The sequence below is a fragment of the Pseudophryne corroboree genome, chromosome 2 (genome assembly GCF_028390025.1).
Source record: "Pseudophryne corroboree isolate aPseCor3 chromosome 2, aPseCor3.hap2, whole genome shotgun sequence".
NCBI classification, from domain to species: Eukaryota; Metazoa; Chordata; class Amphibia; order Anura; family Myobatrachidae; genus Pseudophryne; species Pseudophryne corroboree.
The window spans coordinates 212,708,449-212,735,700 of NC_086445.1; the positions used below are offsets into that span (position 1 = coordinate 212,708,449).

The 27,252-nt window shown below is 43.9% G+C and overlaps 1 protein-coding gene, 1 long non-coding RNA gene and 1 pseudogene across 2 annotated transcripts in view; 2 read left to right on the forward strand and 1 right to left on the reverse strand.

Annotated features, from left to right (window-relative positions):
• Window positions 1–27,252, forward strand: part of SLC11A2 (solute carrier family 11 member 2) — a 121,949-nt gene that overhangs the window by 27,146 nt on the left and 67,551 nt on the right. The window contains exons 9-11 of the mRNA XM_063952294.1: window positions 754–912; window positions 1,692–1,781; window positions 8,282–8,401. Coding sequence (XP_063808364.1) covers window positions 754–912; window positions 1,692–1,781; window positions 8,282–8,401 — 369 coding nt within the window. The remainder of the gene's footprint in view (window positions 1–753; window positions 913–1,691; window positions 1,782–8,281; window positions 8,402–27,252) is intronic.
• Window positions 1–27,252, reverse strand: part of LOC135009677 (uncharacterized) — a 112,547-nt gene that overhangs the window by 27,076 nt on the left and 58,219 nt on the right. Inside the window, exons 2-3 of the long non-coding RNA XR_010209201.1 lie at window positions 7,688–7,812; window positions 7,321–7,416 (exon numbers count right to left, since the gene is read on the reverse strand). This is a non-coding gene — a long non-coding RNA (uncharacterized LOC135009677). The remainder of the gene's footprint in view (window positions 1–7,320; window positions 7,417–7,687; window positions 7,813–27,252) is intronic.
• On the forward strand, window positions 17,879–17,997 carry LOC135052084 (5S ribosomal RNA; annotated as a pseudogene).

Sequence of the window (27,252 nt, forward strand, 5' to 3'; positions counted from 1 at the left end):
TACTGTATATATGCACAGGTCTAGGTTCTCTCTGCTTCTCCCAGGACAGTCCCAATTTTCTACACCATTCACTTTCTCAAATTTTTGTTGCACCCCAGTGGACAGAATAAAAAGTATAGTGTGGTCATGGAACTCTTTCATGTTTGTAGTAAGTACAGAAGGACATTTATTTTCGTGATAAAGGATTGATTTTACCCTGTCTTTTGAGAAGTCAATGAATAAGCGTCACTCTACTATGTTATGTTCATGACTAAGAGCCCCCATGGCTGAATTAACATTTTATCCTGCCAGCATTATCACTTCTGCTTCACGTTAAAAAAAAAAAAGAATAATATAATATTTTTTATCCAGTGATTATTCTAAAAGGAAAATAAACATGGTGCTACTAAACCTTATAGGGAAAATCTAATTTCTTATATGGATTCCGCATAAAAAGTTTACTTACAACACCTTTAAAAAACGAAGTGAGAAAATTGTTGTTGACAAGTGTTAATCTAATCTGAATTTGCACACCAATATAGGTTGCCAGTAGTAGTAGTAGTGGTAAATGCGTCCCGTTTTCCTCTTATTTCCTTGCGAAACATGTTATTACATAATATGTTTATAAAGAACAGTGACGTGGTTTTATGTGAAAAATAATATCAGCTGTGGTCTGAGTGATGAAAGATAATTTCAGTTGCGACTGGTTACAGTACATCTAATCTACTTGTACCGTTTTATGAAATAATCCCTATTGTGTTTCTTATTGTGCAGTCCAGAGAGATAAATCGCTCCAACAAGAAAGAAGTGACAGAAGCGAATAAATATTTCTTCATCGAGTCAAGTGTAGCCCTGTTTGTGTCTTTCATCATCAATGTCTTTGTGGTGGCAGTGTTTGCTGAGGCCTTCTTCGGGAAGAACAATGCAGAAGTGGTGAGTCTGTTTTACATGAAAATGGAGGTGTTTGGCACAATTTGGACTAATTAGGGTGTAGTTTGTGCTGATGTGGGTATGGTATGGGCATATCACTTCTTTTTTTTTTTTTTTTTTTTGATTTGTCAGGGAATGCTAGCAGGCATTGCTAACATTGAGACTAGAGTTACTTTTAGTTTGCTGCTCCTTTTATATTTTTCAGGAACTTCTGTATGTACATTCCATTTTACGTGTTTTTACTAGCATTTGGAGCTCACTTTAGGCTTCTCCAATGCACCTACATTATTAAATGCAAAAAAATAGAAATAGATGTGGTCTGAAAATAGTACAAAAAAACACAAAAGAAATGCTAGTGGGTATGCCTCTATATGGGTTTTACTAGGGTTTGAAATGCTGGTAAAGGACATGTAAAAACAGCCTTTGGGTATGAGCCCTTATACAGCAACATTTGGACTGTGTAATACATTCTGGGGACGTTTTGGGTAGTTTTCCTCCAGTGCCAGGATTTGAAGGTTAATACTTAATTGGTTTTACAGACAAGCGCTCTCTCCCATACTTTTTTTTTTTTTTTTAAGCAACCAGTGAGTTTTGATTGAACTTGTGATTTTTACTTTACTTTTGGCTGTAGCTCTCCTTTTAAGGTGACTAAGATGCTAAACGCATAGGACATAGAACTAGAAAAGGCCAGCTGATTTCTGAGTGATGGAATTTCCGTTTATGATCTGTTTATCTAACATCCACTTATAATATAATCTTGTTTGTTCCCTCTCTTGGTCTAGTTTAATGAATGTATTAATAAGACCGGTAGTGGAAAAAGTGATTTGTTTCCCAACAACACAGACACTTTGACAGTGGATATATACAAAGGGGTGAGTGTTTCTTTAAGATTGCTTTATACAGAATCATTTGTTACTGTATTCTAAGCCATGACCTCGAGCTACAGATGGACCACAGTTTGTGTACATGAGAGATGCAGTTGTCAGATCAAGCGTTGATTGAGTTGTTCACCTTGCTAAATGCGTGTATTTAAATAGTTTTAATGGTAAGGGGGTGCAGATAGTGGAGTGTCACCACAACGCATAGTAACTCCATCGCTGCCTGTGTAATGAAATTGTGCTTATACTTTTCATAAAGTATTAAAGCAAAGGTAACCATTCTATAACACAGTAGTCTGACTACATGCATTTTATCACATGGCATTGTACTTACTAATTTAAAAAGTAGGATTTATGGTCTTACCTTGTTAAATCCTTTTCTTCTACTCCATGGGGGGCACATGAATGATGGGTATAGCCTGGAGAGGAGAGTAGGGGCACCAATCAGTTTATTTTAATTACGCAGCAGCCCAGGGCTCCCTCTCCAATATACTAAGCTCCAGGCCAGACAGTTAAGTTAGCAAGCCCACGGCAAGGAGCGAGGAAACAGAGAGGGGGAAGAAAGACCGGTACACACACAGAGACCAGGTGTGTAGAGAACCGGTATCCCAAAATGTATCCCCGCAAGCCAGGTGTGTCATAGTGGGCGCTCTGTGCCTTCTATGGGGTTGAAGATATGGATTTAACAAGGTAAGACCATAAATCCTACATTCTTTTTCCTCCATTAGCGGGCACAGGGGGGACGATGGGATGTCCTAAAGCTGTCCCCCCTAAGAGGGGATGCTCCTGAGCTTCTCTTAGAACACATCACCCAAAGGCCGCATCTGCGGAGGCGAATGCATGTGCAGAAGTCCTTACAAAGTCACCCTGCAGAAGCGCCACGTTGAGCTGCCAAAGAGGCTGTACCACAATCTCCTGTTTGACAGGGTATAGACACAAAACTTTCAGTAAGTAACCCAAGCTAGTCCTCTGTTACGGCTTGGTCTGAATGGAAGATCAGAAGGGGAGAGCGAACAAGATGCTTAGGTCTGACACATGCCAGGCCGAAGCAATGGCAAGTAGGTAGAAAGCCTTCCAGGTAAGGCAACAAATGTCCACCCTGTCCAAAAGCACAAAAGGAGCTGACTGGAGAGCCCCAAGAACCAAGGAGAGGTTCCATGGAGCCATTGGAGGAACAAATGGCAGGTATACGTGGCGGATGCCCTGAAAAAAACATACGTACGTTTAGTTAGAGCGAAATCTGCCACTGAAAAAGTACATACTCTCCTGGAAAACCCCTCTGCTCTAAGGACGGACGTCTCACTAGCTACCACGTCAAAGCGAGTCGGGTCAGATTGTGATGGAAGCATGGACCCTGAGAGAGAAAAACCAGCCATAGAGGCAGACCCAGAGGAGCATCGGTGGAGAGGCCCAGAAGATCTGTATACCACACCAGCTGTAGCCAATCTGGAGCCACCAGGTTCACCGTGCCACCCTCCAATTTTACCCTGCGGAATATCCACTGGATAATTGAGACTGAAGAAAAAAACATAGATGACAAATGGGTGACCCCTGTTCAGGTGGGACCGGTGTAGCCACCATAAGAGGGTGGCTACAGAATGATCGTCTGCACCCTGAAGTGCAGATGCGTCTTGTTTCACCAGCAATTCCAGCTGAATAGGACGGGAGTGAAGCTGGACATACTCCATCATGTCGAATGTGGCGACCAAGGAACCCAGGCTCTGCATACAGGAATTGATCTACACCTTACGATGACTGAAGAATGTGCGAACCTTGGATTGCAGGGCCTGAATCTTGTCTGCTGGAAGGAAGAACCGCTGAACCCTGGAATACAGTAGAGGTCCTAAATGTAGCATTTCCTGAGAAGATGCTAGCATAGATTTTTGCGAATTCATGATCCACCAATGTGACTCTAAAAGGTCTACTGTCAGACGAATGTGGTCCCCCAGGGACATTCCGTGACTGGGCCAGGAGAAGAAGGTCGTCCAGATAAGGCAGTATTCGACGAAGGTGCACTGTCATGACCAACATGACCTTTGTGAACACATCAGGGGTCGTGAACAGTCCAAAGGGTAATGCCTGAAACTGGTAGTGATCTGACTGCACCGCAAACCTGAGGAAGCGCTGGTGTCTGACTTGGATAGGAATGTGTAATTCGGTATTTTGGATGTCAAAGGATGCCATAAAATCTCCTGGTTCCAAAGCCAGAATGATAAAGCGAAGAGACTCCATGAAGAATCTGGGAATCCACACATACCTGTTCAATGCTTTCAAATTGAGGATGGGCTGAAATAAGCCACCCGGTTTCTTGACCAGGAAGAGGCTGGCATAGAAACCCTTACTACTTTGAGATGGTGGTGGGGGGGAAAGATTGATGACTTTTGTGGTCAGAAGGGAGTGATCTGACTGACTGAGAGCTCTATCTTTTTTCCTGGATCTGATGGAAATTCTGTAGAAAAGAATCTTGCTAGATGACACTTCTGAAAGTTCAGTGCGTATCCCTGAGAGACTGTCGGTGTTGAAAAACAAAAGCTGTCCTCCCACACTGGTGTCCCCTAGGTGCAGGCCTGCCCCGTCATGTGGTAGGCCTGTCATCTGTCTGGTGGATCAATGCTGCCGACTCCTTGGGGGGAGAGTGGCCTCACACCGGTATTTAGCCTTAAATGGAGTTCCACTTGCTTTGGGCTGCATTCCCAAACAACCAGATTTCGGGGAGACTGAATCTAGTAAAAAAAAAAAAAAAATGAAATAAACATACTGAACTCCCCCTGGGCCACACCCAGAAGGAAAGTTGTCTTGGGCACTGCCATTGTAGCGACAGTCCTCCAACTCTGGTTCAAAGAGGATCTCTCCTGCTAAGGGTCAGACTCTAAAATCTTCTTAGAGCCCATGTCAATCAGACCAAGGGATTTCCTGGTCACCACAATAGATCTGCTGTATCTCTAAGGGAAGCCATATGCAGAATATAGAGGATAGAAGACCTAACGAGACGGGCAATGTGAGCAGCAACAAAGATGGAACTCCCACTTGGCCTTATCTGCAGTAGGAAGCGGATAAACTATCAAAAGCAGTCTTGTGTGTTACCACCAATAAGGTGCTCAAAAAATGTCACTATAAAATTTATTTAAATCCAATAAACAAATCTCACAATAAATAGAAATATATTGTAATGTATCATAAACGTTCATTGTTGGCTAAATTGAACAAAGCTAAATGTTGTCAGGAGTGCAGGGATTCGAATGCTTTTGTATTACATACATAGTAACATAGTATCATAGTAACCCCCTTAATGAGATTGAAAAGAGGCAAAATGCCCATCGGGTTCAACCTGTATTAAGCCGAGTTCATTATAATGTCCCTGCTAAAGTAATGTTTTATGTCTAGTTAACAACTATAAATCATGTTCCTCCCAGATTATCAATGTCAATATTTTAAATGCTATAACCTTGGATATCTTTTTCAGTCAGATAATCCGTTTTTAAATGTATTTGCAGAGTCCACCATGACCACCCTCTCTGACAGGGAATCACAAATCCTTATTGCCCTAACAGTGAAGAACCCTTTCCTACGTTGCGTAAGGAATTTTCTCTCCGCTAGCCTCAGCGAGTGCCCTCGTGTCCTATACAGAGTTCTTTTAATAAACACTCTGATAACTCTTTATAATGTCCCTTTACATATTTGAAGATATTAATAATGTCTCCTCTTAGACGCCTCTTTTCTAATGTATACATATTCAACCTAGTAAGCCTTTCCTCGTAATCCAGTCCCTCTATTCCTTTAATCAATTTAGTAGCTCGCCTTTGAACCCTTTCGAGTTCACAGATATCTTTTTTTATAATATGGTGCACAAAATTGAACACCATATTCCAGGTGCGGACGTACCAATGATTTGTACAGCGGCAGGATTACATCCTCGTCCCTTGTCTCAATTCCCCGTTTTATGCACGCTAGCACCTTACTTGCCTTCTTTGCTGCTCTTTTACATTGTGTACGGTTATTAAGCCTATTATTGAGTACCCCAAATCTTTTTCCAATACGGTTACCCCTAGATTTTCCCCATTTAATATGTACGATGCAAGTTTATTTTTAGTCCCGAAATGCATAACTTTGCATTTTTCTATATTGAACCTCATTTAGATGCCCAGATTTCTAGTGTAGCTAAGTCATTCTGTAGAGACTCCACATCTATTTCCGAATTAATTACCTTACACAGTTTAGTATAATCTGCAAAAATTGATACTGAGCTTTCCAGGCCTTTTGCTGTGCTAAGAGGCCCCGCTGGTGTTAGGTACCCTCTGACGAAACTGCCAGACAATCTGGGTGGGGAAACGTGTAAGGGCCATTACTATTCATGTGGAAGTGCACTCTGTACAGACCTTATTGATCCAGAAGAACTTCATTGACCCTAATGCAGGCGGGGACTTTCAGCACGGCAGTATGTTGGTAATCTGGGCCACACCTGGAGATATACTAGCAGGGGGAGCTGCACGGTGGTTAGCTAACTGCATATTACCTGTGATAATGAGAAATGCCGGTTCCTGGCTAGTAGTAGCATAGGTACCTCACTCAGCATAGCTGTAAAATACCGGGCACAGTGGCCTGTGATAGGGATTCCTCTGCCCTAGTGGTCCGGATCCTTAGGGGAAAGTATTGTTAGTACAGGTTCAAGAGCTACATAACACATGAGCACCCACCTCCCATGGTGCTAAATTCCTGGAAGACAAAAAGCAAACCAAGAAAGCCCCTGCATAACAAAGTTACAAAACAGTGGTGTTTACTTTTCTGGTACATGCATTGAATGGTAAAGCGCCACAAAACACTGATTATTAAGCTGTCGCTCTGTCTGAGCCATAACACGGCTCTTTATATACTGAGGGGAATAATACCTGGAGCTGTTCAATATAGTGTGCCCATAAAGAGCAGCAATAAGTCCGATGTGAAATATATATGTATATTTATCTATACAGGTTGAGTATCCCTTATCCAAAATGCTTGGGACCAGAGGTATTTTGGATATGGGATTTTTCCGTATTTTGGAATAATTGCATACCATAATGAGATATCATGGTGATGGATCCCAAGTCTAAGCACAGAATGCATTTATGTTACATATACACCTTATACACACAGCCTGAAGGTCATTTTAGCCAATATTTTTTATAACTTTGTGCATTAAACAAAGTGTGTCTACATTCACACAATTCATTTATGTTTCTTATATACCTTATACTCACAGCCTGAAGGTCATTTAATACAATATTTTTAATAACTTTGTGTATTAAACAAGGTTTGTGTACATTGAGCTATCAGAAAACAAAGGTTTCACTATCACACTCTCACTCAAAAAAGTCTGTATTTCGGAATATTCCGTATTTCGGATATTTGGATATGGGATACTCAACCTGTATTAGGATAAGCATATATCAACTGCACGGTACGCAATGTTAGAGTATTAACATTACATGCACACACAACATTCACTGCAAAAAAGAAATGGGCAAATAATAGCAGACCGGCTGATGTATAACCTAACCTGCTAGAATGAGATACACAGGGAGATGGACCCAAGCTACTCTCTCCGGAGAAGTACTGAGGTAGTCATATCTGTAAATGGCTGTCCAGCTTGTCTCTGCGGAGGGGAGAAAAAGAGGTAGTATCACCCTGTAGCAGGCTATCTGCAGAGAGGGAGCACGCCAAGGGGTGGGGTAGTGGCTAGCCTGACTCCCCAGTCTTACCTGAACCCTGTGGTAATGCAGCCACCGCAGTATTGCAGTTACCTGTTCCCTGGTGGTCTAGTGGGTATTGCGGAAAAGACTGGAGCCTCCACTGCCAGTGGTCTCCCTCACCAGTGGTGAAATCCGCGACTATGCAGCTCCCTGCAAGCAAGGAGTCGCTCTTACCTGTCCACCTTGTGCGTCCAGCTGCGGCTCTGGGAGATGTCCCTGTGTGCGGAGGAGTCACTGACCCAGTTGCCAGTGCTCAGACTCTCCTCTCCAGGCTAGACCAATCGTCCTTCTTGTGCCCTCTAGTGGAGAAAGAAGAAATACATGTAATTAGTCCAAATCCTCCTTAAGCACAGCTAATTTGTAATTGCGTGACTTCTCTGTCCTTGCCCTGGGAAGGAGGCATAAAATAGTAAGCACAATGGGGAAGCAAGTGCGGACATGGCATTGTAAGGCCCTATCGCAGCATTTGGGAAAGGCTGTCCAGAAGAGCAACGTGAAGGCCTGTCCTGAGCATGAGCTGAATCAGGCTCATGATGACCCTCAGTGTTGCTTGGGCCCCCTCACCTCAGGGCCCTGATGTGCCCACATCCTCTCCAGAGGTGGTACTTCTGTCCCAGCATGGAGGTCTTTCTTCATGCTCTCCCTTAATGAGGTTAGACTGCAGGAAAGATTATCCTCTCATAGGGCACCCTTGGGTTTATCAAGGTAAAACCTTTTTTGACATTTTAATTTCTTCATGTTATTGAGCTGTTGTGTCCTGTTTTGCAGGGAGTGGTTCTAGGATGCTATTTTGGACCCGCAGCTCTCTATATCTGGGCTGTAGGGATTCTAGCTGCTGGGCAAAGTTCAACAATGACTGGCACTTACTCCGGGCAGTTTGTCATGGAGGTAAATCTTTAACATTCCTATCACTGAATTTACTATTGGATGCTTTTCACGTGTCTTTTTACTGTTTCTGTGTTGTAAACTACCTATGGTCCTCCTCCTCCTCTTGATCTTTTGTTTTTCTAATGCAAATATGGTAAAATAAGCAATTTAGTGAGGACTCTTATTAGATCAGAGGTTCTCACTCATTTCCCACCTGGGTATCCTCTGGTACTGCCAACATTTGCAAATCAATACATTTGTAATGAATTGACAAAAATATAGTCCCTCATGCATTTATTGGGCCACAAAGGGTGGGTGGGGCCTAACTTTAGTGCTGTCGCTGGTGTTTACATGCTGCAGCAACGACAATTCGCCACATTCTTGGTAATATGATTGAGCCCTTTAAGGGGTATATTCAATTGGCGTTGGATCCATTCCGACATGCATTTGTCGGAATGGATCAGACAACCCCTATTCTATCCCATCTCAATTCGACTTTTTCAAGTCGAATTGAGATGAGGGACCCAGTGGAGGAGGATGGGGGAGTCGCGGGGAGACCAGCAGGGTACAGCCGCCGGCAGACGGAGGAGATCAGCGCTACAGTATCGTTGCAGAAGGATATCACACAGACGCCCGACCTCACGGCAGTGTCCACCCGGCTCCAGCAAGCGTGACCTCACTTGCTGCAGCCGGGTGGACGCTGCCGTGAGCGTCCCGGCTGTGTGACATCCTGCTGCAGCGCTGTGCTGTAGCGCTGATCTTCCTTGGCTGCCCGCGGCTGTCCCCCTTCTCCCTGCATCTCCCCCCCTCCTCCTCTGGGTCCACATCTCAGTACGACATTTTTTTACGTCGGACTGAGATGGTCGAAAAGGGGGCCAAAACCTGCCGGTTTTGGCCCCGTTTTCGACACAAGCACGTGGATCGGCAGCTATACCGCCGATCCACGTGCTTTTCGACAAGTCGAATTTCTCAACTTGTCAAAAATATTGAATAGGTTGGAACCCCTTCCGACCTAAAAAAAAGTCGAAAACTGCCATCTTTTCGACAGATGGCAGTTTTCGACTTCAATTGAATATACCCCTAAGCTTACTGCATTTTTGTGCTCCTCCTGTTTTTATTTGCACTATTTATGCTTATGTATTTAATAAGGCACAGCAGAATGCTTGTGGTGCCCTATAAATAAACATGGCTATTAAATAACAAGACTGTGTTTGGAAAAAAAATAAATTCTACTGTGTAAGTTAAAAGGGAGTGGGGGAATATTGACCTTGGACTATCCCAAAATGGTTTTGCAAGTTTCACCCCGTTTCGCATGGATTGCTGTCACACAGCATTCGAAGAAGTTGTGTTACTCCCATGCGTCATAATAATGCTTAGTTCAAAAGTAGAGCAACATGTTAACTTCATAATTAAGTTAAATTGAACAAAACCCCCACCAAATCTTTCTGTATGTTAACCAAGGCTTACAGGGCAGATTGTCTATCATGTTCATGTGTGTTTGAGTGGCACAAAAGATATAGGGAGGTATTCAATTAACACCATGGCTTATTGCCAGCTAAAATCCCTGCGGCGCAGGGAAAGGCTATTCAATTAAATAGCCTTTTTCCCTGCACCCAAAAATTGGGATATCAGGCACAGAAACCCACTGACTCCGCATAACCTGTGGAATCAATAGGTTTTGCCCATGCGCAAGCCCCCAATTTTTCCGGTTTTTATGCGTATTGCTGCTAGGTTCTGTCCAGCATCAGGCATTCACATGTGGGTAATCACCGCTAATTGGATTGCTTCGGCATGGCAATTATCCGCAGGGTAAACCCCACGACTATTTGAATACCCCCTTTAGTAATTGTCATGAGGATGTTGGAGATGATGAACGTTCCGGGAGACCTTGCAAATCAAAAACAAACGAAAATGTAGAAAAAAATTAGAAAATTGTTCGAATTGACTGTCGACTCAGCATTTGAATGATAGCAGAAATGACAAAAATCGACATAAGCAAGTTTTGCATCCAGATCTTAACATGACAAAAGTTTGTGCTACAATGGTTCTAAGGCTTCTCACTGCCGAGCAGAAAGAAAATTCAAAGCAATATGTACAGACATTTTGGAACAAATACAAGCGATTTTCGCATCTTTTTAGTTGGTTATTCCTTGTGATGAAACATGTATCTTCCAGTACGATCCTGAGACAAAACACCAGTCCATTCACTAGGAAACACCATCATTACCAAGAATGAAGAAAGCATGTCAAAGCAAATCAAACTTCAAAGCCATGTTAATTGTTTTCTTTGATATCAAGGGGGATATTTTGGAAGACTAAGTGCCAAGATGTGCAACAGGGAATCAACTTTTACTACAAAAATGTTCTGGAAACTTTGCAGGAAAGAATCAGAAGAAAGAGGCCAGAGTTGTGGAAAATGGCTTTATCCTCTATCAGGACAACGCATCAGCCTACACAGCTCTATGTGAAGCAGTTTTTGGCTCACAAACAGACTGCAGTGCTAGAACACCTTTCATACTCTCCAGAACTAGCACCGTGTGACTTATTTATTTTCCCTGAATTCAAATCTGTACACAGAGGTACCCGTTTTGCATCAGTTACTGATATAAAGAAGAAAACGACTGAGCTGTTGTGACAGCTGACGGATAATACATAGAAACATCGATTTTGATGGAAGATAGGAACTGCTTGGCTTTTCGGTAACCTCAAACCAATCCTTTTACCTTTTGGTAACCTCAAACCAATCCTTAATTCTTTGTAAGTATATTCTTATGTTTATCCCAAGCATGTTTAAATTGCTCTGCTGTCTTAGCCTTTACCAGCTCTGGTGGGAGGCTATTCCACCAATCCACTATCCTTTCTGTAAAGTAATTTTTATTCAAGTTTCTTTTGAAGCTTACCACCTTCCAGTTTCAGTATGTGTTCTAATACTTCTCTTCCTTTGAGGAATGTTTCCCTCCTGTACCTTGTTAAAACCCTTGATTTATTTGAAAGTTTCTATCCTGTCCCCCCTTTCCCGTCTCTGCTCCAGACTATACATATTAAGATATCTTAGTCTTTTCAGGTAAGTTTTGTGGTGTACCATTTTAGTTGCCCTTCTTTCTACACTCTAATGTAATTATATACAGTACTTCTGAAAATATGGCCTCTGGAACTGAAGTCTGTATTCTAGATGAAGCCTTACCAATGACCTATACATGGTCATTATTACTTCTTTCTTTCTGGTACTGATTCCCTTTCCTATGCAACCAAGCATCTGACTAGCCTTCCTCATTATTTTTTTACATTGCTTACTTGCATTTAAGTCACCTGAAATAGTTACTGCTAGATCCCTCTATAGTTTCCATTATAGGGCCATTAATACATTATTTAGCTTTTTGAGTTTTTGAGACCCAAGTGTATGATTTTGCATATTTTGGCATTAAACTGTAGCTGCCACGTTCTTGACTATTCCTCTAGGCTACCTAGGTCCTCAATCATTTGTTTTCCCCATCCTGATGTGTCTACCATAAATCATACTTTTGTGTCATCTGCAAAATGGCACACTGTCACTTCGATACTATTTGCAATGTCCCTAACAAAGATATTAAAAAGCACTGGTCCAAGTACAAATCTTAACATTTCCCTTCTGAGACTACACTCCAGTTACTACAATCCTCTGTTTCCTATCCTGCAACCAAGTTTATCCATTCAACCATCTTAGAATACAAACCTGCACTTTCAAGTTTATTTAGCAGTCCATGGGACCATGTCAAAAGCCTTTTTAAAGTCTACATATGCTACATCGACGATCACTCCTTCATCTATTATTTTAGTCAACCAGTCAAAAAAGTCAGTAAAATTTGGGTGGCATCATCTCCCCCCAGTAAATCCATGCTGTCTGGGATCATGTAAATTGCTGGTTTTGAGATTCTACAATTCTAACTTTTAATAGTGTTTTCATCAATTTATCTACTATTGATGTAAGACTCACTGGTTTATAGTTGCTTGTCTCTTCCTTGCTTCGACTTTTGTGCAGTGGGACTACCTGTGCTATTTTTCAGTCCTCTGAAATTACTCCTGTAGCTAGCAGTTGTTTAAATAATTTTGTTAATGGTGTTAACCAGCACCCATTTAAGCTCTTTTAGTATCCTTGGATGTATCCCATCTGACCTCATTGATTTATCCACTTTCTGTTTTGAAAGTTCTGTTAGGACCCACTCCTCTGTAAATTGCCTTGTATCTAACTCATTTTTATGAATGTTCTTACAGCTTAACTATGGCCCCTTCCCCTTCCCCCCTTTTTCTGTAGCGAATACTGAGCAAAAATATTTTTTTAGGTGATCTGCAATTGCCTTGTTTCCTTTGACCACTCTCTGTTTTTATTCTTATTATCCTTCTGCTTGCTCTTCTCCTCCTTACTTATATACCTGAAAAAAAAAAGTTTTGCCCCCTTTACCCACTGACTGGGCCATTTTCTTCTCAACTTGTGCCTTGGCACAGCTGATTACCTTCTTAGCCTCCTTCCACCTAACATAATACTCATCTTTGTCCTCATTATTTTGAATCTGATTGTATTTTCTAAATGCCATCTTTTTTTTTTGCTTTCACACTAGTTGATACCTCTTTTGTAGACCACACTGGCTTCCTTTTCCTTGTGATTTGCGTAAACCTTTTGACACAAACGTCTGTTTTTTTGTTTTTGTTTTGTGATATTATTATTATTATCCTTTATTTATATGGCGCCATAAGGGTACTGCAGCGCCCAATTACAGAGTACATATGCACATAATCAAAACAGGAAACCAGTGACTTACAGTTGAAGACAAGTTAAGGCAAATAAAGAGTAACTAAACATAACTACATCAGTAGATGACACTGAAATAAGTATCAAGGTGGACGAAAACTTTAGCATTTGAGCAGTTAAGGATTATCAAAGTAAGAAAAGGATAAGCACATGAGGGAAGAGAGCCCTACTTGTGAGAGCTTACATTCTAAAGGATGGGTTGGTTCCTATCTTTATAGAAACTATACTGCTTGATGGTCACTGGATCCTAGGTTTTCTCTCACCTTTATGTCTGATATTCTGTCGCCATTAGTATTATGTCTAATATTGCATCTTTGCGTGTGGGTTCCCTCATCAATTGCTTGAGGTATACTCCTTGAAAGGAATTTAGAAAGTCCTCATTTCCAGTGGAACTTGCAGAAGAGCCCTCCCAGTTCAGGTAGATTCAATTCTCCCATAAAGCCATTTTAGTGCTGCAACAGTTTCCTGGCATGGTGGTCTGTGTAATAATGTTCTCCTCTGATTCTATGGCCACCCAAATGGTCTCCATTTTTTCGTTAATGTTTTGTATTAAAGTAGCATTTATGCCCTTTTTCACATATTTTGCTAGTCTGTCCTTTCTAAATAAAGTGAAACACAGTATAGCAATATTCCAGTCAAGTTTTTCATTTCACGAAGACTCCGTAATAACCACAATATCCAAACCATCTTTTGTCACTATTGCATTTAATTGTGGAATTCTGTATCCCTAGCTCCTAGCATTTGCGCACACAGCTCTAAAGCTAGGTACACACTATACTATTATCTAGCAGATAATCTGCCAGATCTAGCTGGTTGGAATGAAAATCTGGTAATGGATGAGAGCAAATGACAATCGACCATTTGCTTCCAAACACTGAAAAACTAACAAAACCTGTCGTTCATACAAATTGGTTAACACAAATTTAACCAACTTGGATGAATGACTGATTTTGTCCATTTTGCAGTTTTTGGGAGCAAATGGTTGGTTGTCATTTTGCTCTCATCCATTACCAAATTTTCATTCAAACCAGCTAAATCTGGCAGATTATCTGACAGATAATTGTATAGTGTGTACCTAGGCTAAGAGTTTTGTTTGTGAATCTCCTATTCTTAGCTATGTTCAGACACTTAGGTCAGTACATAACACAATGTAAAGTTTTAGGTTGTAATACCTGGTCTCAGATGTTGTTTAGTATTTGATGTATTGTTCTGAATATGAATATTCACTTTTGTGATTCCCACACTAGCTGCCCATGAAGTTAAGGTATAGTAACTTAAGTCTGATTTAGACACAGGCCTACATCTGAGTCAGTTGGTTAGCTGCTGAAGAAGAGCAATTTGTAATGTGTTTGAGTAAACCCCAGGCATTATGCAACAATAAACTATGCTTCACTGAACAACAATTACAAGCAAGTCATGAGATCACACAGATGAGTTTGCATGAAAGTGAAGGCAGGTTGGATTTGCTGGTAGCTCCATAGTTTCAGAGATGTTTGGTTGAATGTTTTCCTTCTGTTTTTCATCTTTAAGTCCTGAATAAGTGCACAATTTTCGTAAAACTTAAGGACACTTTAAAAATAAACAACTTATAATAAAAAAAACACTGTCCAGCCTAAAAATAATGAGCTACAGCACGTTTTTGACCAATGGAAAATAAGAATTCAGTGGTGTTTGGCTGCAGGAGGGCCGTACATGTACCTAATATAATTAAACATAAATGATACCATCAGTCTAGTTAGTGTAATAGCCACACCTCGTATAGAAATAAAACTGCAGAGATCAGTACTAAAAATGTATAAAAACAATGTACTGTATTAAAGGTGTTCTCCACCTAAAAAATAACTAATGTTTGGTCTGTGAGCCATACTTTATCAGGTAGTAGGACTACACTACCCTCAAGTACTATGAAAAGTCATAATACTTCTACCACGATGCTCAAAACACCATCAGAACAAAGCACAGCAAGCTGCAGTGCTATAGCTTGAAATCGCATTGCTGAGTGCTTAATTAGCCCAGTAAATGAAAAAAAAAATTATGAAAAAAGTATTGCTACTACAAAGTAAGATCAGCAGGATCTAAAATTGTTTAGAGGTTAATGCAAATGAACCCTGAATGTAAAGTGAAGGGGAATAGGCTCGCAAAGAAAATTGCATTTAAGTACAATTGATCAGTTGGACCCAGAGGCATATGCAGGGAGGTCTCCAGTTGCCCGGAAACCCCCCTTCCCAACAGCCTGGCCAGCGGCCACTACATGTAGTATAAAGGGCGGAATGAGCTGCGGCACATACCCAATGGCAGCAGATTTTCCTACCAAGTCTGCTCTGTGTTTGTGGATCTGAGTGCGCTATCATTGCACCAGAGAGAGAATATGGTTAGTGACTTACCGTGATCATTGGCCCTGCATATGTCTGAAGTAATGTATTACATAAATTGCACTTTGGGGCAGACTATATATTGTTACATGCTAATTATGCATCATTCATGGGCTGGCGACAATCGCTCTAAAATCAAACATTTGAAATACCCCTTCCAGAAATCCTGCATTTGCCCCTTGGACCCATCTCATAGATGCATGAAGCAGTGAATTGAACATTATTATTTGCTCCAGACTCCAGATGTATTATGCAGAAATATGTGTATACCTACAGATGTGTCCGCATGCACCTATCTTCAAATCGCATCAAATAGCCCCATTTAGTCCACCACAGAATTATGGAAAAATTACACAATCTAGGGTAAAAGTCAAGACAGGTCCATACATGTGACCCGCGCTATGTATTGTTATGCTGTGACTTTATACACAGTCCTTTGCTGCAAAAATACTAATCAGTGCCTAGTACACTATAAGCAAAGTAAGATGCAAAATTAGGGAAATGTATGCATTCTGCATAAAAAGGCAAGACGGGTCCGATACGAGTGACCTGCGCAGTGCATCATTATGCTCATCTGTGACTTTATGCCACTTCCTTTACGATTAAACAAAAAGAAAACTTAACTAGGTACCTAGTAGACTATATATGAACTATAGTGCACCCAAGACAACTGCCTCGCCTGGTAGATTTTATGGACTATATAACCCATGGAATTTATTCCAAAATTAGGGGTTTCTTTTCTGTGTGGTTTTCCACTTGCTGTAATACTAAGGGGTATATGCAATTGAAGTCGGATCCATTCCGACATTCATTTGTCGGAATGGTTCCGACCTGGGCTATTAAATTACATCTCAATTCGACTTTTAAAAAAGTCGAATTGAGATGCCGGAGGGGAGACGGGGGAGAGCCGCGGGCAGACGGGGGAGAGCAGCGCTACAGCAGCCGTAGCGCTGCTCTCCCCTGTCTGCCCGCGGCTCTTCCCCCGTCTCCCCCCCAATCTTTCTGCCTCTCCCCGTCCCTCCTCTACCAGTCCCTGCATCACAGCCGCCACTCACGGCATCATCCACCTGGCTCCAGCAAGCGAGTTCTCGCTTGCTGGAGCCGGGTGGGCGCTGCTGTGAGCGGCGGCTGTAACATCCTCCGGCACTGATCTCCCTGTCCCCGGCGCGGCTTTCCCCGTCTCCGGCGCTGCTCTCCCCATCTCACTTTGACTTTTTTTAAAGTCGAATTGAGATGGTTGAAAAGGGGGCCAAAACCTGTCGGTTTTGTCCCCATTTTCGACATAAGCTCGTGGATCGGCAGCTATTCCGCTGATCCACGTGCTTTTCGACAAGTCGAATTCCTCGACTTGTCGAAAAATGTGGGGTTAGATTGAATAGGTCGGAAGCCCTTCCAATTTAAAAAAGTCGAAAACTGCCGTCTTTTCGACAGACGGCAGCTTTCAACTTCAATTGAATATACCCCTAAATCCTTTGTACTATGTGCTACGCCCCCAGACACACCTCCTCACACACTTCAGTGTCTGGTAGGCTGGACATCAACATAAGTAAGGCGGCCGTGAGCTCTGGGAACAGGCGATCAGGTGATCAAGCTCCCAGAGCGAAACGTACGTTCACTTCCGGTCACGGCACCCGAACGTCCGGTTGCACGGACCGCGAACATCGGCTCCACAACTCGGATCCTCCCAGGCTGGAAATCACTATTCATACCTACTGGACACCTCAGATCTCACACTGCCCACCAATGATTACAGACATTCGGGCAATAAGGTTTGAAATTTACACCCAGTGAGGTACCCAGCTATTATTATACTGCAATTGACTTTCTAATTCTCCACCAGGGGGGTTCACATATGGGCACAATACAAGTGTTCTTCCACTGTACCCTAACAAATTCAGGGACACAGTGGGGATAACACCCTTTTTCTCTATATATAGAGGGATTATCAGCATGTAGCTGCAAATACCACAAGTGCCTATTATAAGGGGTTATTCGCTTTATCCATTTCTATTCTGATATTAAGTGCAACAAACATCATATGTTATCCTTTGAGAAACGTGCTATATATATTTTTTTCATGTTATTTTAATATACAGCTGTGATGTGATATTTAGGAATACTCAGTGGAGACACCATCCCCTAGGGATCATTACTGATAGATCCCCATAAGGGGACAAATAACACCCAATAGAATAAGGTGTATTTTTCCACTGCATAGCACCACCCTCATCTCCCCTTGTATTTTTAGGGGGAGTAATTATCATCAGAGCGTCTGAGTTATTACATTTGCCTGAAATAACCACACACTGGAATTGATTGCACAAAATTTGAGACTCACCCACCTACGGTCAAACCGCACTGAGTATGCCCAACCTCGTCTGATCTTGGAAGCCATACACTGTAGGGCCTGGTCAGTACCCGGTTGGGAGACCACCAGGGAATACTAGGTACCGTAGGTATTTTATTCTCATATTTATGAGCCGCTCCAGTTCTATGTGCACTGCCGGGTTTTTTGTTTGACTTGGATATTCAGGTATGGGATAACTTAACCCCATGGAGCCTATTTACTCCCACTAGTATTTGTTCAATTCAGAAACAAATTAATTTTTTGATACATAAAGGGAGTAAACATATTTTCGCCCTTCTAAAAATATTTTTCGCCTCAAATTTGTAATAAATTTTGTTTATTCGCTTCCTCCCTTTTAGTAAGTATATCTTAATAAAGGTTACGTATTAACTCACCCATATTTTTACAATCCATCACATATTTTTCTAAGTGTGCCCTGGAAAAGACATATAGCAGCTCTTTGTCTTTTGCTCTTTTCTTAAGACCACATTTTCCATTTAGTTTTCTGAACTATTTTCCGGGAGCACCACCAACCCATTGCTGAAATTATTTGATTATGTAGTAGGCACTATGTTGGTTTAATATATTACACAACTAATACAAATATCATTAAGTGTATTCTGTGCAGATTTATCAATCCTCTAGCATGTTTGTCTCATTATAGGCATGTAGTCATGATCCCGGCGGTCAGCATACTGACGCCAGGATCCAGAATGCCGGCAGGGGGCCAAGGGCTATTTCTTTTTCATCCACTAGGGGTCACTGGAGTACTCTTGGGATATGGAAACAAGGGTTTTTTATGTCATTTCTAGGGCATGTAGTTATGATCCCGGCGGTCAGCATACTGACGCCAGGATCCCGCCTGCCAGAATGCCGGCAGGGGGCCAAGGGCTATTTCCACTCATGGATGTCCACGACACCCATAGAGTGGGAATAGTACTTGTGGCGAGCACAGCGAGCCCGCACGGGTCTTCATTGCACTCGTCCCCCTGCTGGCATGCTGACTGCAGCCGGGATCCCGACCGCCGTTATTCCGAACCCAACACCATTATAGTGTAAAAGATGTGTTTCGTCATTGTTTAGATTCAATGCTAAATTGACATTATAGTGTTTGTACACAGTCTAGTGATATAAAGTGTCCTATATACCAAGAAGAAATATGGGGGGTAATTCAGAGTTGATCGCAGCAGCTAATGTGTTAGCAGTTGGGCAAAACCATGTGCACTGCAGGGGGGGCAGATATAAAGTGCAGAGAGAGTTAGATTTGGGTTGGGTGTGTCCAAACTGAAATCTAAATTGCAGTGTAAAAATAAAGCAGTCAGTATTTACACTGCACAGAAACAAAATAACCCACCCAAATCTAACTCTCTCTGCGAATGTTATATCTGCCACACCTGCAGTGCACATGGGGGGTCATTCCGACCCGATCGCACACTGCAGTTTATCGCAGCGTTGCGATCTGGTTGCTGTCGGGCCGCTACGATCGCCTCTGCCTGATTGACAGGCAGAGGCGCTCGCTGGGTGAAGAGGAAGCGGAACGGCGGTGTTTGGACGCCGTTTTGTGGGCGTGGCCGGACCGAACGGGGGGGCGGACCTCAGCGGCTGCGTGACGTCACACACAGCTGCTGTGGGCCAGGGAGCGATGAGTAGCTCCCGACCAGCACGCTAAAGCTGCGCTGGTTGGGAGCTACTCTTGAAGTGCAAAGGCATCGCCGCTGTGCGATGCCTTTGCACTTTTGCGGGGAGGGCGGCACTGACATGCGGGGTGGGATAGCCTTTTGCTGGGCGTACCCGCGCATGTCAGTGTGAATGATCGTAGCTGTGCTAAATTTAGCACAGCTACGGTCATCTCAGAATGACCCCCATGGTTTTGCCCACCTGCTAACAAATTTGCTGCTGCGATCAACTCTGAATTACCCCCATCGTCTTTACAGTTATTACCAGATTCTAAAGTTGCATTTTCAGTATAAACTGTATTAAAATACAAATATGTGTTGTTTTGCCTTTGACCCCTTCCCTGCTTCTTCCAATTTTGGCTGGCTACATTCCAACAAAATGATTCCAAAATAGTAATTATTTATGCAAATGCACAAATTATTCAGTGATTTTTTTTCAGAAGAGTTTTAATTTGCAGAAAATATTATTTATTTATTAAGTTTCTTTATATAGCGCAGCAAATTCCGTTGCGCTTTACTACTAGACACAATTAGAAGACAAAACTGGGTAAAAACAAACAGTCATAGAGGTAGGATGGCTCTGCTCGCAAGCTTACAATCTATGGGGAAATAGGCATTAATACACAAGGACAGGTGCTATCTATTGCATAGTTCACCAGACTGTAAAGGTTCCTTGTGGGCTGCATGATATCACATCACAGCAGTGACGAACCAGGTTCAGGGGAAAGGAGAGTGAAGAAAGACAATATGTGGGGGATGTGTGGACTGTACTGTGAGGATATAATTGGATAGGAGAGCTATGAAGGTAATGTGAGCGGTTCTGGAATTTGATAAGCTTGTCTGAATAGGTGAGTTTTCAGGGAACGCTTGAAGGTCTGAAGACTAGAGGAGAGTCTTATTGTACGTGATAGGGCATTGCACAGAGTGGGTGCAGCCCGAAGAAATGCCTGTAATCGTGCATGGGAGCAAGTAATGAGTGTGGGTGAGAGACGTAGATCTTGTGAAGAGCGAACGGGCCGGGTTGGGAGATATTTTGAGATAAGTGAAGAGATGTATGTTGCTGTAGTATGGTTAATAGTCTTGTATGTAAGTAACAGTATTTCTCTGACGTCCTAGTGGATGCTGGGACTCCGTCAGGACCATGGGGATTAGCGGCTCCGCAGGAGACAGGGCACAAAAATAAAAGCTTTAGGACTAGGTGGTGTGCACTGGCTCCTCCCCCTATGACCCTCCTCCAAGCCTCAGTTAGGTTTTTGTGCCCGTCCGAGCAGGGTGCAATCTAGGTGGCTCTCCTAAAGAGCTGCTTAGAAAAAGTTATTAGGTTTTTTATTTTCAGTGAGTCATGCTGGCAACAGGCTCACTGCAACGAGGGACTTAGGGGAGAAGAAGTGAACTCACCTGCGTGCAGGATGGATTGGCTTCTTAGGCTACTGGACACCATTAGCTCCAGAGGGATCGAACACAGGCCCAGCCATGGAGTCCGGTCCCGGAGCCGCGCCGCCGACCCCCTTGCAGATGCCGAAAAGTGAAGAGGTCCAGAAACCGGCGGCAGAAGACTTTTCAGTCTTCATGAGGTAGCGCACAGCACTGCAGCTGTGCGCCATTGTTGTCAGCACACTTCACACCAGCGGTCACTGAGGGTGCAGGGCGCTGGGGGGGGGGGCGCCCTGGGCAGCAATGATAATACCTTGTTCTGGCTAAAAATACATCACATATAGCCCCTGGGGCTATATGGATGTATTTAACCCCTGCCAGGTCTCACAAACACCGGGAGAAGAGCCCGCCGAAATAGGGGGCGGGGCCTATCTCCTCAGCACACAGCGCCATTTTCCTGCACAGCTCCGCTGCGAGGAAGGCTCCCAGGACTCTCCCCTGCACTGCACTACAGAAACAGGGTAAAAAAACAGAGAGGGGGGGCACTTTTTTGGCGATATTGATATATTAAGCTGCTATAAAGGAAACAACACTTCTGTAGGGTTGTTCCTATATATTTATAGCGCTTGGGTGTGTGCTGGCAAACTCTCCCTCTGTCTCCCCAAAGGGCTAGTGGGGTCCTGTCTTCGAGAAGAGCATTCCCTGTGTGTCTGCTGTGTGTCGGTACGTGTGTGTCGACATGTATGAGGACGATGTTGGTGTGGAGGCGGAGCAATTGCCGGTAATGGTGATGTCACCCCCTAGGGAGTCGACACCGGAATGGATGGCTTTGTTTATGGAATTACGTGATAATGTCAGCACGTTACAAAAATCAGTTGACGACATGAGACGGCCGGCAAACCAGTTAGTACCTGTCCAGGCGTCTCAGACACCGTCAGGGGCTGTAAAACGCCCTTTACCTCAGTCGGTCGACACAGACCCAGACACGGACACCGAATCTAGTGTCGACGGTGAAGAAACAAACGTATTTTCCAGTAGGGCCACACGTTATATGATCACGGCAATGAAGGAGGCTTTGCATATCTCTGATACTGCAAGTACCACAAAAAGGGGTATTATGTGGGGTCTGAAAAAACTACCTGTAGTTTTTCCTGAATCAGAGGAATTGAATGAAGTGTGTGATGAAGCGTGGGTTAACCCCGATAGAAAACTGCTAATTTCAAAGAAGTTATTGGCATTATATCCTTTCCCGCCAGAGGTTAGGGCGCGCTGGGAAACACCCCCTAGGGTGGATAAGGCACTCACACGCTTATCAAAACAAGTGGCGTTACCGTCTCCTGAAACGGCCGCCCTCAAGGATCCAGCTGATAGGAGGCTGGAAACTACCCTGAAAAGTATATACACTCATACTGGTGTTATACTGCGACCAGCCATCGCCTCTGCATGGATGTGCAGTGCTGGGGTGGTTTGGTCGGATTCCCTGACTGAAAATATTGATACCCTGGATAGGGACAGTATTTTATTGACTATAGAGCAATTAAAGGATGCTTTTCTTTATATGCGAGATGCTCAGAGGGATATTTGCACTCTGGCATCGAGAGTAAGTGCGATGTCCATATCTGCCAGAAGAAGTTTATGGACGCGACAGTGGTCAGGTGATGCGGATTCCAAACGGCATATGGAAGTATTGCCGTATAAGGGGGAGGAATTATTTGGGGTCGGTCTATCAGATTTGGTGGCCACGGCAACAGCCGGGAAATCCACCTTTTTACCTCAGGTCCCCTCCCAACAGAAAAAGACACCGTCTTTTCAGCCGCAGTCCTTTCGTTCCTATAAGAACAAGCGGGCAAAAGGACAGTCATATCTGCCCCGAGGCAAAGGAAAGGGTAAGAGAGTGCACCAAGCAGCTCCCTCCCAGGAGCAGAAGCCCTCCCCGGCTTCTGCAAAGCCCTCAGCATGACGTTGGGGCTTTACAAGCGGACTCAGGGGCGGTGGGGGGTCGACTCAAGAATTTCAGCGCACAGTGGGCTCACTCACAGGTGGACCCCTGGATCCTGCAGGTAGTATCTCAGGGTTACAGGTTGGAATTCGAGAAGTCTCCCCCTCGCCGGTTCCTAAAGTCTGCTCTGCCAACGTCTCCCTCAGACAGGGCGACGGTATTGGAAGCCATTCACAAGCTGTATTCTCAGCAGGTGATAGTCAAGGTACCCCTCCTACAACAGGGAAAGGGGTATTATTCCACACTATTTGTGGTACCGAAGCCGGACGGCTCGGTAAGACCTATTCTAAATCTGAAATCTTTGAACCTGTACATACAAAAATTCAAGTTCAAGATGGAGTCACTCAGAGCAGTGATAGCGAATCTGGAAGAAGGGGACTTTATGGTGTCCCTGGACATCAAGGATGCTTACCTGCATGTCCCAATTTGCCCTTCACATCAAGGGTACCTCAGGTTCGTGGTGCAAAACTGTCATTATCAGTTTCAGACGCTGCCGTTTGGATTGTCCACGGCACCTCGGGTCTTTACCAAGGTAATGGCCGAAATGATGTTTCTTCTGCGAAGAAAAGGCGTATTAATTATCCCTTACTTGGACGATCTCCTGATAAGGGCAAGGTCCAGAGAACAGCTGGGGGACGTAGTAGCACTAACCCAAGTAGTGCTGCAACAGCACGGGTGGATTCTGAATTTTCCAAAATCTCAATTGACCCCGACGACACGTCTCCTGTTCCTGGGAATGATTCTGGACACGGTTCAGAAAAAGGTGTTTCTTCCGGAGGAGAAAGCCAGGGAGTTATCCGAACTTGTCAGGAACCTCCTAAAACCAGGAAAAGTGTCTGTGCATCAATGCACAAGAGTCCTGGGAAAAATGGTGGCTTCTTACGAAGCGATTCCATTCGGCAGATTCCACGCACGAACTTTTCAGTGGGATCTGCTGGACAAATGGTCCGGATCGCATCTGCAGATGCATCAGCGGATAACTTTGTCTCCACGGACAAGGGTGTCTCTTCTGTGGTGGTTGCAGAGTGCTCATCTGTTAGAGGGCCGCAGATTCGGCATACAGGACTGGGTCCTGGTGACCACGGATGCCAGTCTGAGAGGCTGGGGAGCGGTCACACAGGGAAGAAACTTCCAGGGAGTGTGGTCAAGCCTGGAGATGTCTCTTCACATAAATATACTGGAGCTAAGAGCGATTTACAATGCTCTAAGCCTGGCAAAACCCCTGCTTCAGGGTCAGCCGGTGTTGATCCAGTCGGACAACATCACGGCAGTCGCCCACGTAAACAGACAGGGCGGCACAAGAAGCAGGAGGGCAATGGCAGAAGCTGCAAGGATTCTTCGCTGGGCGGAAGATCATGTGATAGCACTGTCAGCAGTGTTCATTCCGGGAGTGGACAACTGGGAAGCGGACTTCCTCAGCAGACACGATCTACACCCGGGAGAGTGGGGACTTCATCCAGAAGTCTTCCACATGATTGTGAACCGTTGGGAAAAACCAAAGGTGGATATGATGGCGTCCCGCCTCAACAAAAAACTGGACAGGTATTGCGCCCGGTCAAGAGACCCTCAGGCAATAGCTGTGGACGCTCTGGTAACACCGTGGGTGTTCCAGTCAGTGTATGTGTTTCCTCCTCTGCCTCTCATACCAAAAGTACTGAGAATTATACGGCAAAGGGGAGTAAGAACGATACTCGTGGCTCCGGATTGGCCAAGAAGAACTTGGTACCCGGAACTTCAGGAGATGCTCACGGAAGATGGTGAACGCCGAATTCTAAGGGAAAAAGGCATTCCGGAAGAGGTCATCCCTACCCTGGTAAAAGCCAGGAAGGAGGTGACTGCACAACATTATCACCGCATTTGGAGAAAATATGTTGCGTGGTGTGAGGCCAGGAAGGCCCCGACGGAGGAATTTCAACTGGGTCGATTCCTACATTTCCTGCAAACAGGATTGTCTATGGGCCTCAAATTAGGGTCCATTAAGGTTCAAATTTCGGCCCTGTCGATTTTCTTCCAGAAAGAATTGGCTTCAGTTCCTGAAGTCCAGACTTTTGTAAAAGGAGTACTACATATACAGCCCCCGGTTGTGCCCCCAGTGGCTCCGTGGGATCTTAATGTAGTTTTGGATTTTCTCAAATCCCATTTGGTTTGAGCCACTCAAATTGGTGGATTTGAAATATCTTACATGGAAAGTAACCATGCTACTGGCCCTGGCTTCAGCCAGGAGAGTGTCAGAATTGGCGGCTTTATCGTATAAAAGCCCATATCTGATTTTCCATTCGGACAGGGCAGAACTGCGGACGCGTCCTCAGTTTCTGCCTATGGTGGTTTCAGCGTTTCACCTGAACCAGCCTATTGTGGTGCCTGCGGCTACTAGCGATTTGGAGGATTCCAAGTTGCTGGACGTTGTCAGGGCATTGAAAATATATATTTCAACGACGGCTGGAGTCAGAAAATCTGACTCGCTGTTTATACTGTATGCACCCAACAAAATGGGTGCTCCTGCTTCTAAGCAGACGATTGCTCGTTGGATTTGTAGCACAATTCAACTTGCACATTCTGTGGCAGGCCTGCCACAGCCTAAATCTATCAAGGCCCATTCCACAAGGAAGGTGGGCTCATCTTGGGCGGCTGCCCGAGGGGTCTCGGCATTACAACTCTGCCGAGCAGCTACGTGGTCGGGGGAGAACACGTTTGTAAAATTCTACGAATTTGATACCCTGGCTAAAGAGGACCTGGAGTTCTCTCATTCGGTGCTGCAGAGTCATCCGCACTCTCCCGCCCGTTTGGGAACTTTGGTATAATCCCCATGGTCCTGACGGAGTCCCAGCATCCACTAGGACGTCAGAGAAAATAAGATTTTACTTACCGATAAATCTATTTCTCGTAGTCCGTAGTGGATGCTGGGCGCCCATCCCAAGTGCGGATTGTCTGCAATACTTGTACATAGTTATTGTTACAAAAAAATCGGGTTGTTATTGTTGTGAGCCGTCTGTTCAGAGGCTCCTACGTTTGTCATACTGTTAACTGGGTTCAGATCACAAGTTGTACGGTGTGATTGGTGTGGCTGGTATGAGTCTTACCCGGGATTCAAAATCCTTCCTTATTGTGTACGCTCGTCCGGGCACAGTATCCTAACTGAGGCTTGGAGGAGGGTCATAGGGGGAGGAGCCAGTGCACACCACCTAGTCCTAAAGCTTTTATTTTTGTGCCCTGTCTCCTGCGGAGCCGCTAATCCCCATGGTCCTGAAGGAGTCCCAGCATCCACTACGGACTACGAGAAATAGATTTATCGGTAAGTAAAATCTTATTTTTATATTGAATACGGTAGAATACAGGTAACCAATGGAGGGACTGACAAAGTGGGTCTGCAGACGATAAGCGTCTAACCAGGAATATTAGCCTCGCAGCTGCATTCAGAATGGATTGTAATGGTGAGAGTCTCTTCTTAGAAAGACCAGTAAGAAGACTATTTCTGAGTGTTTTTTTTGGGGGGGGGGGGGAAATCATCAGTTAAGTGGTTAAAGGGGAGGGGGGGGGGGTTAAAAAAATGATTTAGAAGTCTAAGAACAAATCCAGTGATGGGGTAAGTCCCGAGGTACAATATCATCTGTCACTCGCGATTGAGCGATTAAAAAAATAATAAAACATTGTCTGTGAACCAAGACTATGCCTAGTCTGTGCCACAGAGAGAGATTTATTTCTGGGATCATCCTTGCCAGGTTTAGGGTGCTAAAAATGGAAAGTATTATGTCTAGAATATTTAAGCATTCAGTCCCAAGCCGTAATTGTATCTAGAACCAGTAGTAAGGGAAAGTTTATGAGGGGGCTTGTTGATCTAACAATTCTCAGCAATCACCAAGAGGAAATGGGTTGTAGATGAACCTCTCAATGGTCACCCATTGTTTAGGATATGTACAGGGACACAAATACAGAGGTAGCTCAAGCATTAAGATTGCTAATTACGTTAAGAACTTTCTTTAAAAGGGGGGTACACACTGAGAGATCCATGCTTAAATTCTAAGCAATCTGGCTAGATTGCTTACAAGTTAAGCGCGGATCTCTCTGTGTGTATGCCCCCCTGCGATATCGATGAGCACATAGCTTATTTCAGCTGAAAGGCCATTACATAGGATAGGAATGGTTTTGAGGAAGACCCTAGAGAAACCGAACCAGAATAACACGGAAAACATATACAGCCCTAATAAAACCTGTCAAGCGCTATCTCTGCACCCAGTGAAACAGTAGCAGGGGAAACTTACTAGTTGCATGTAGGCACCCAACGGGTATTATCAGGAGCCTGTCTCCTTAATATAAAGCC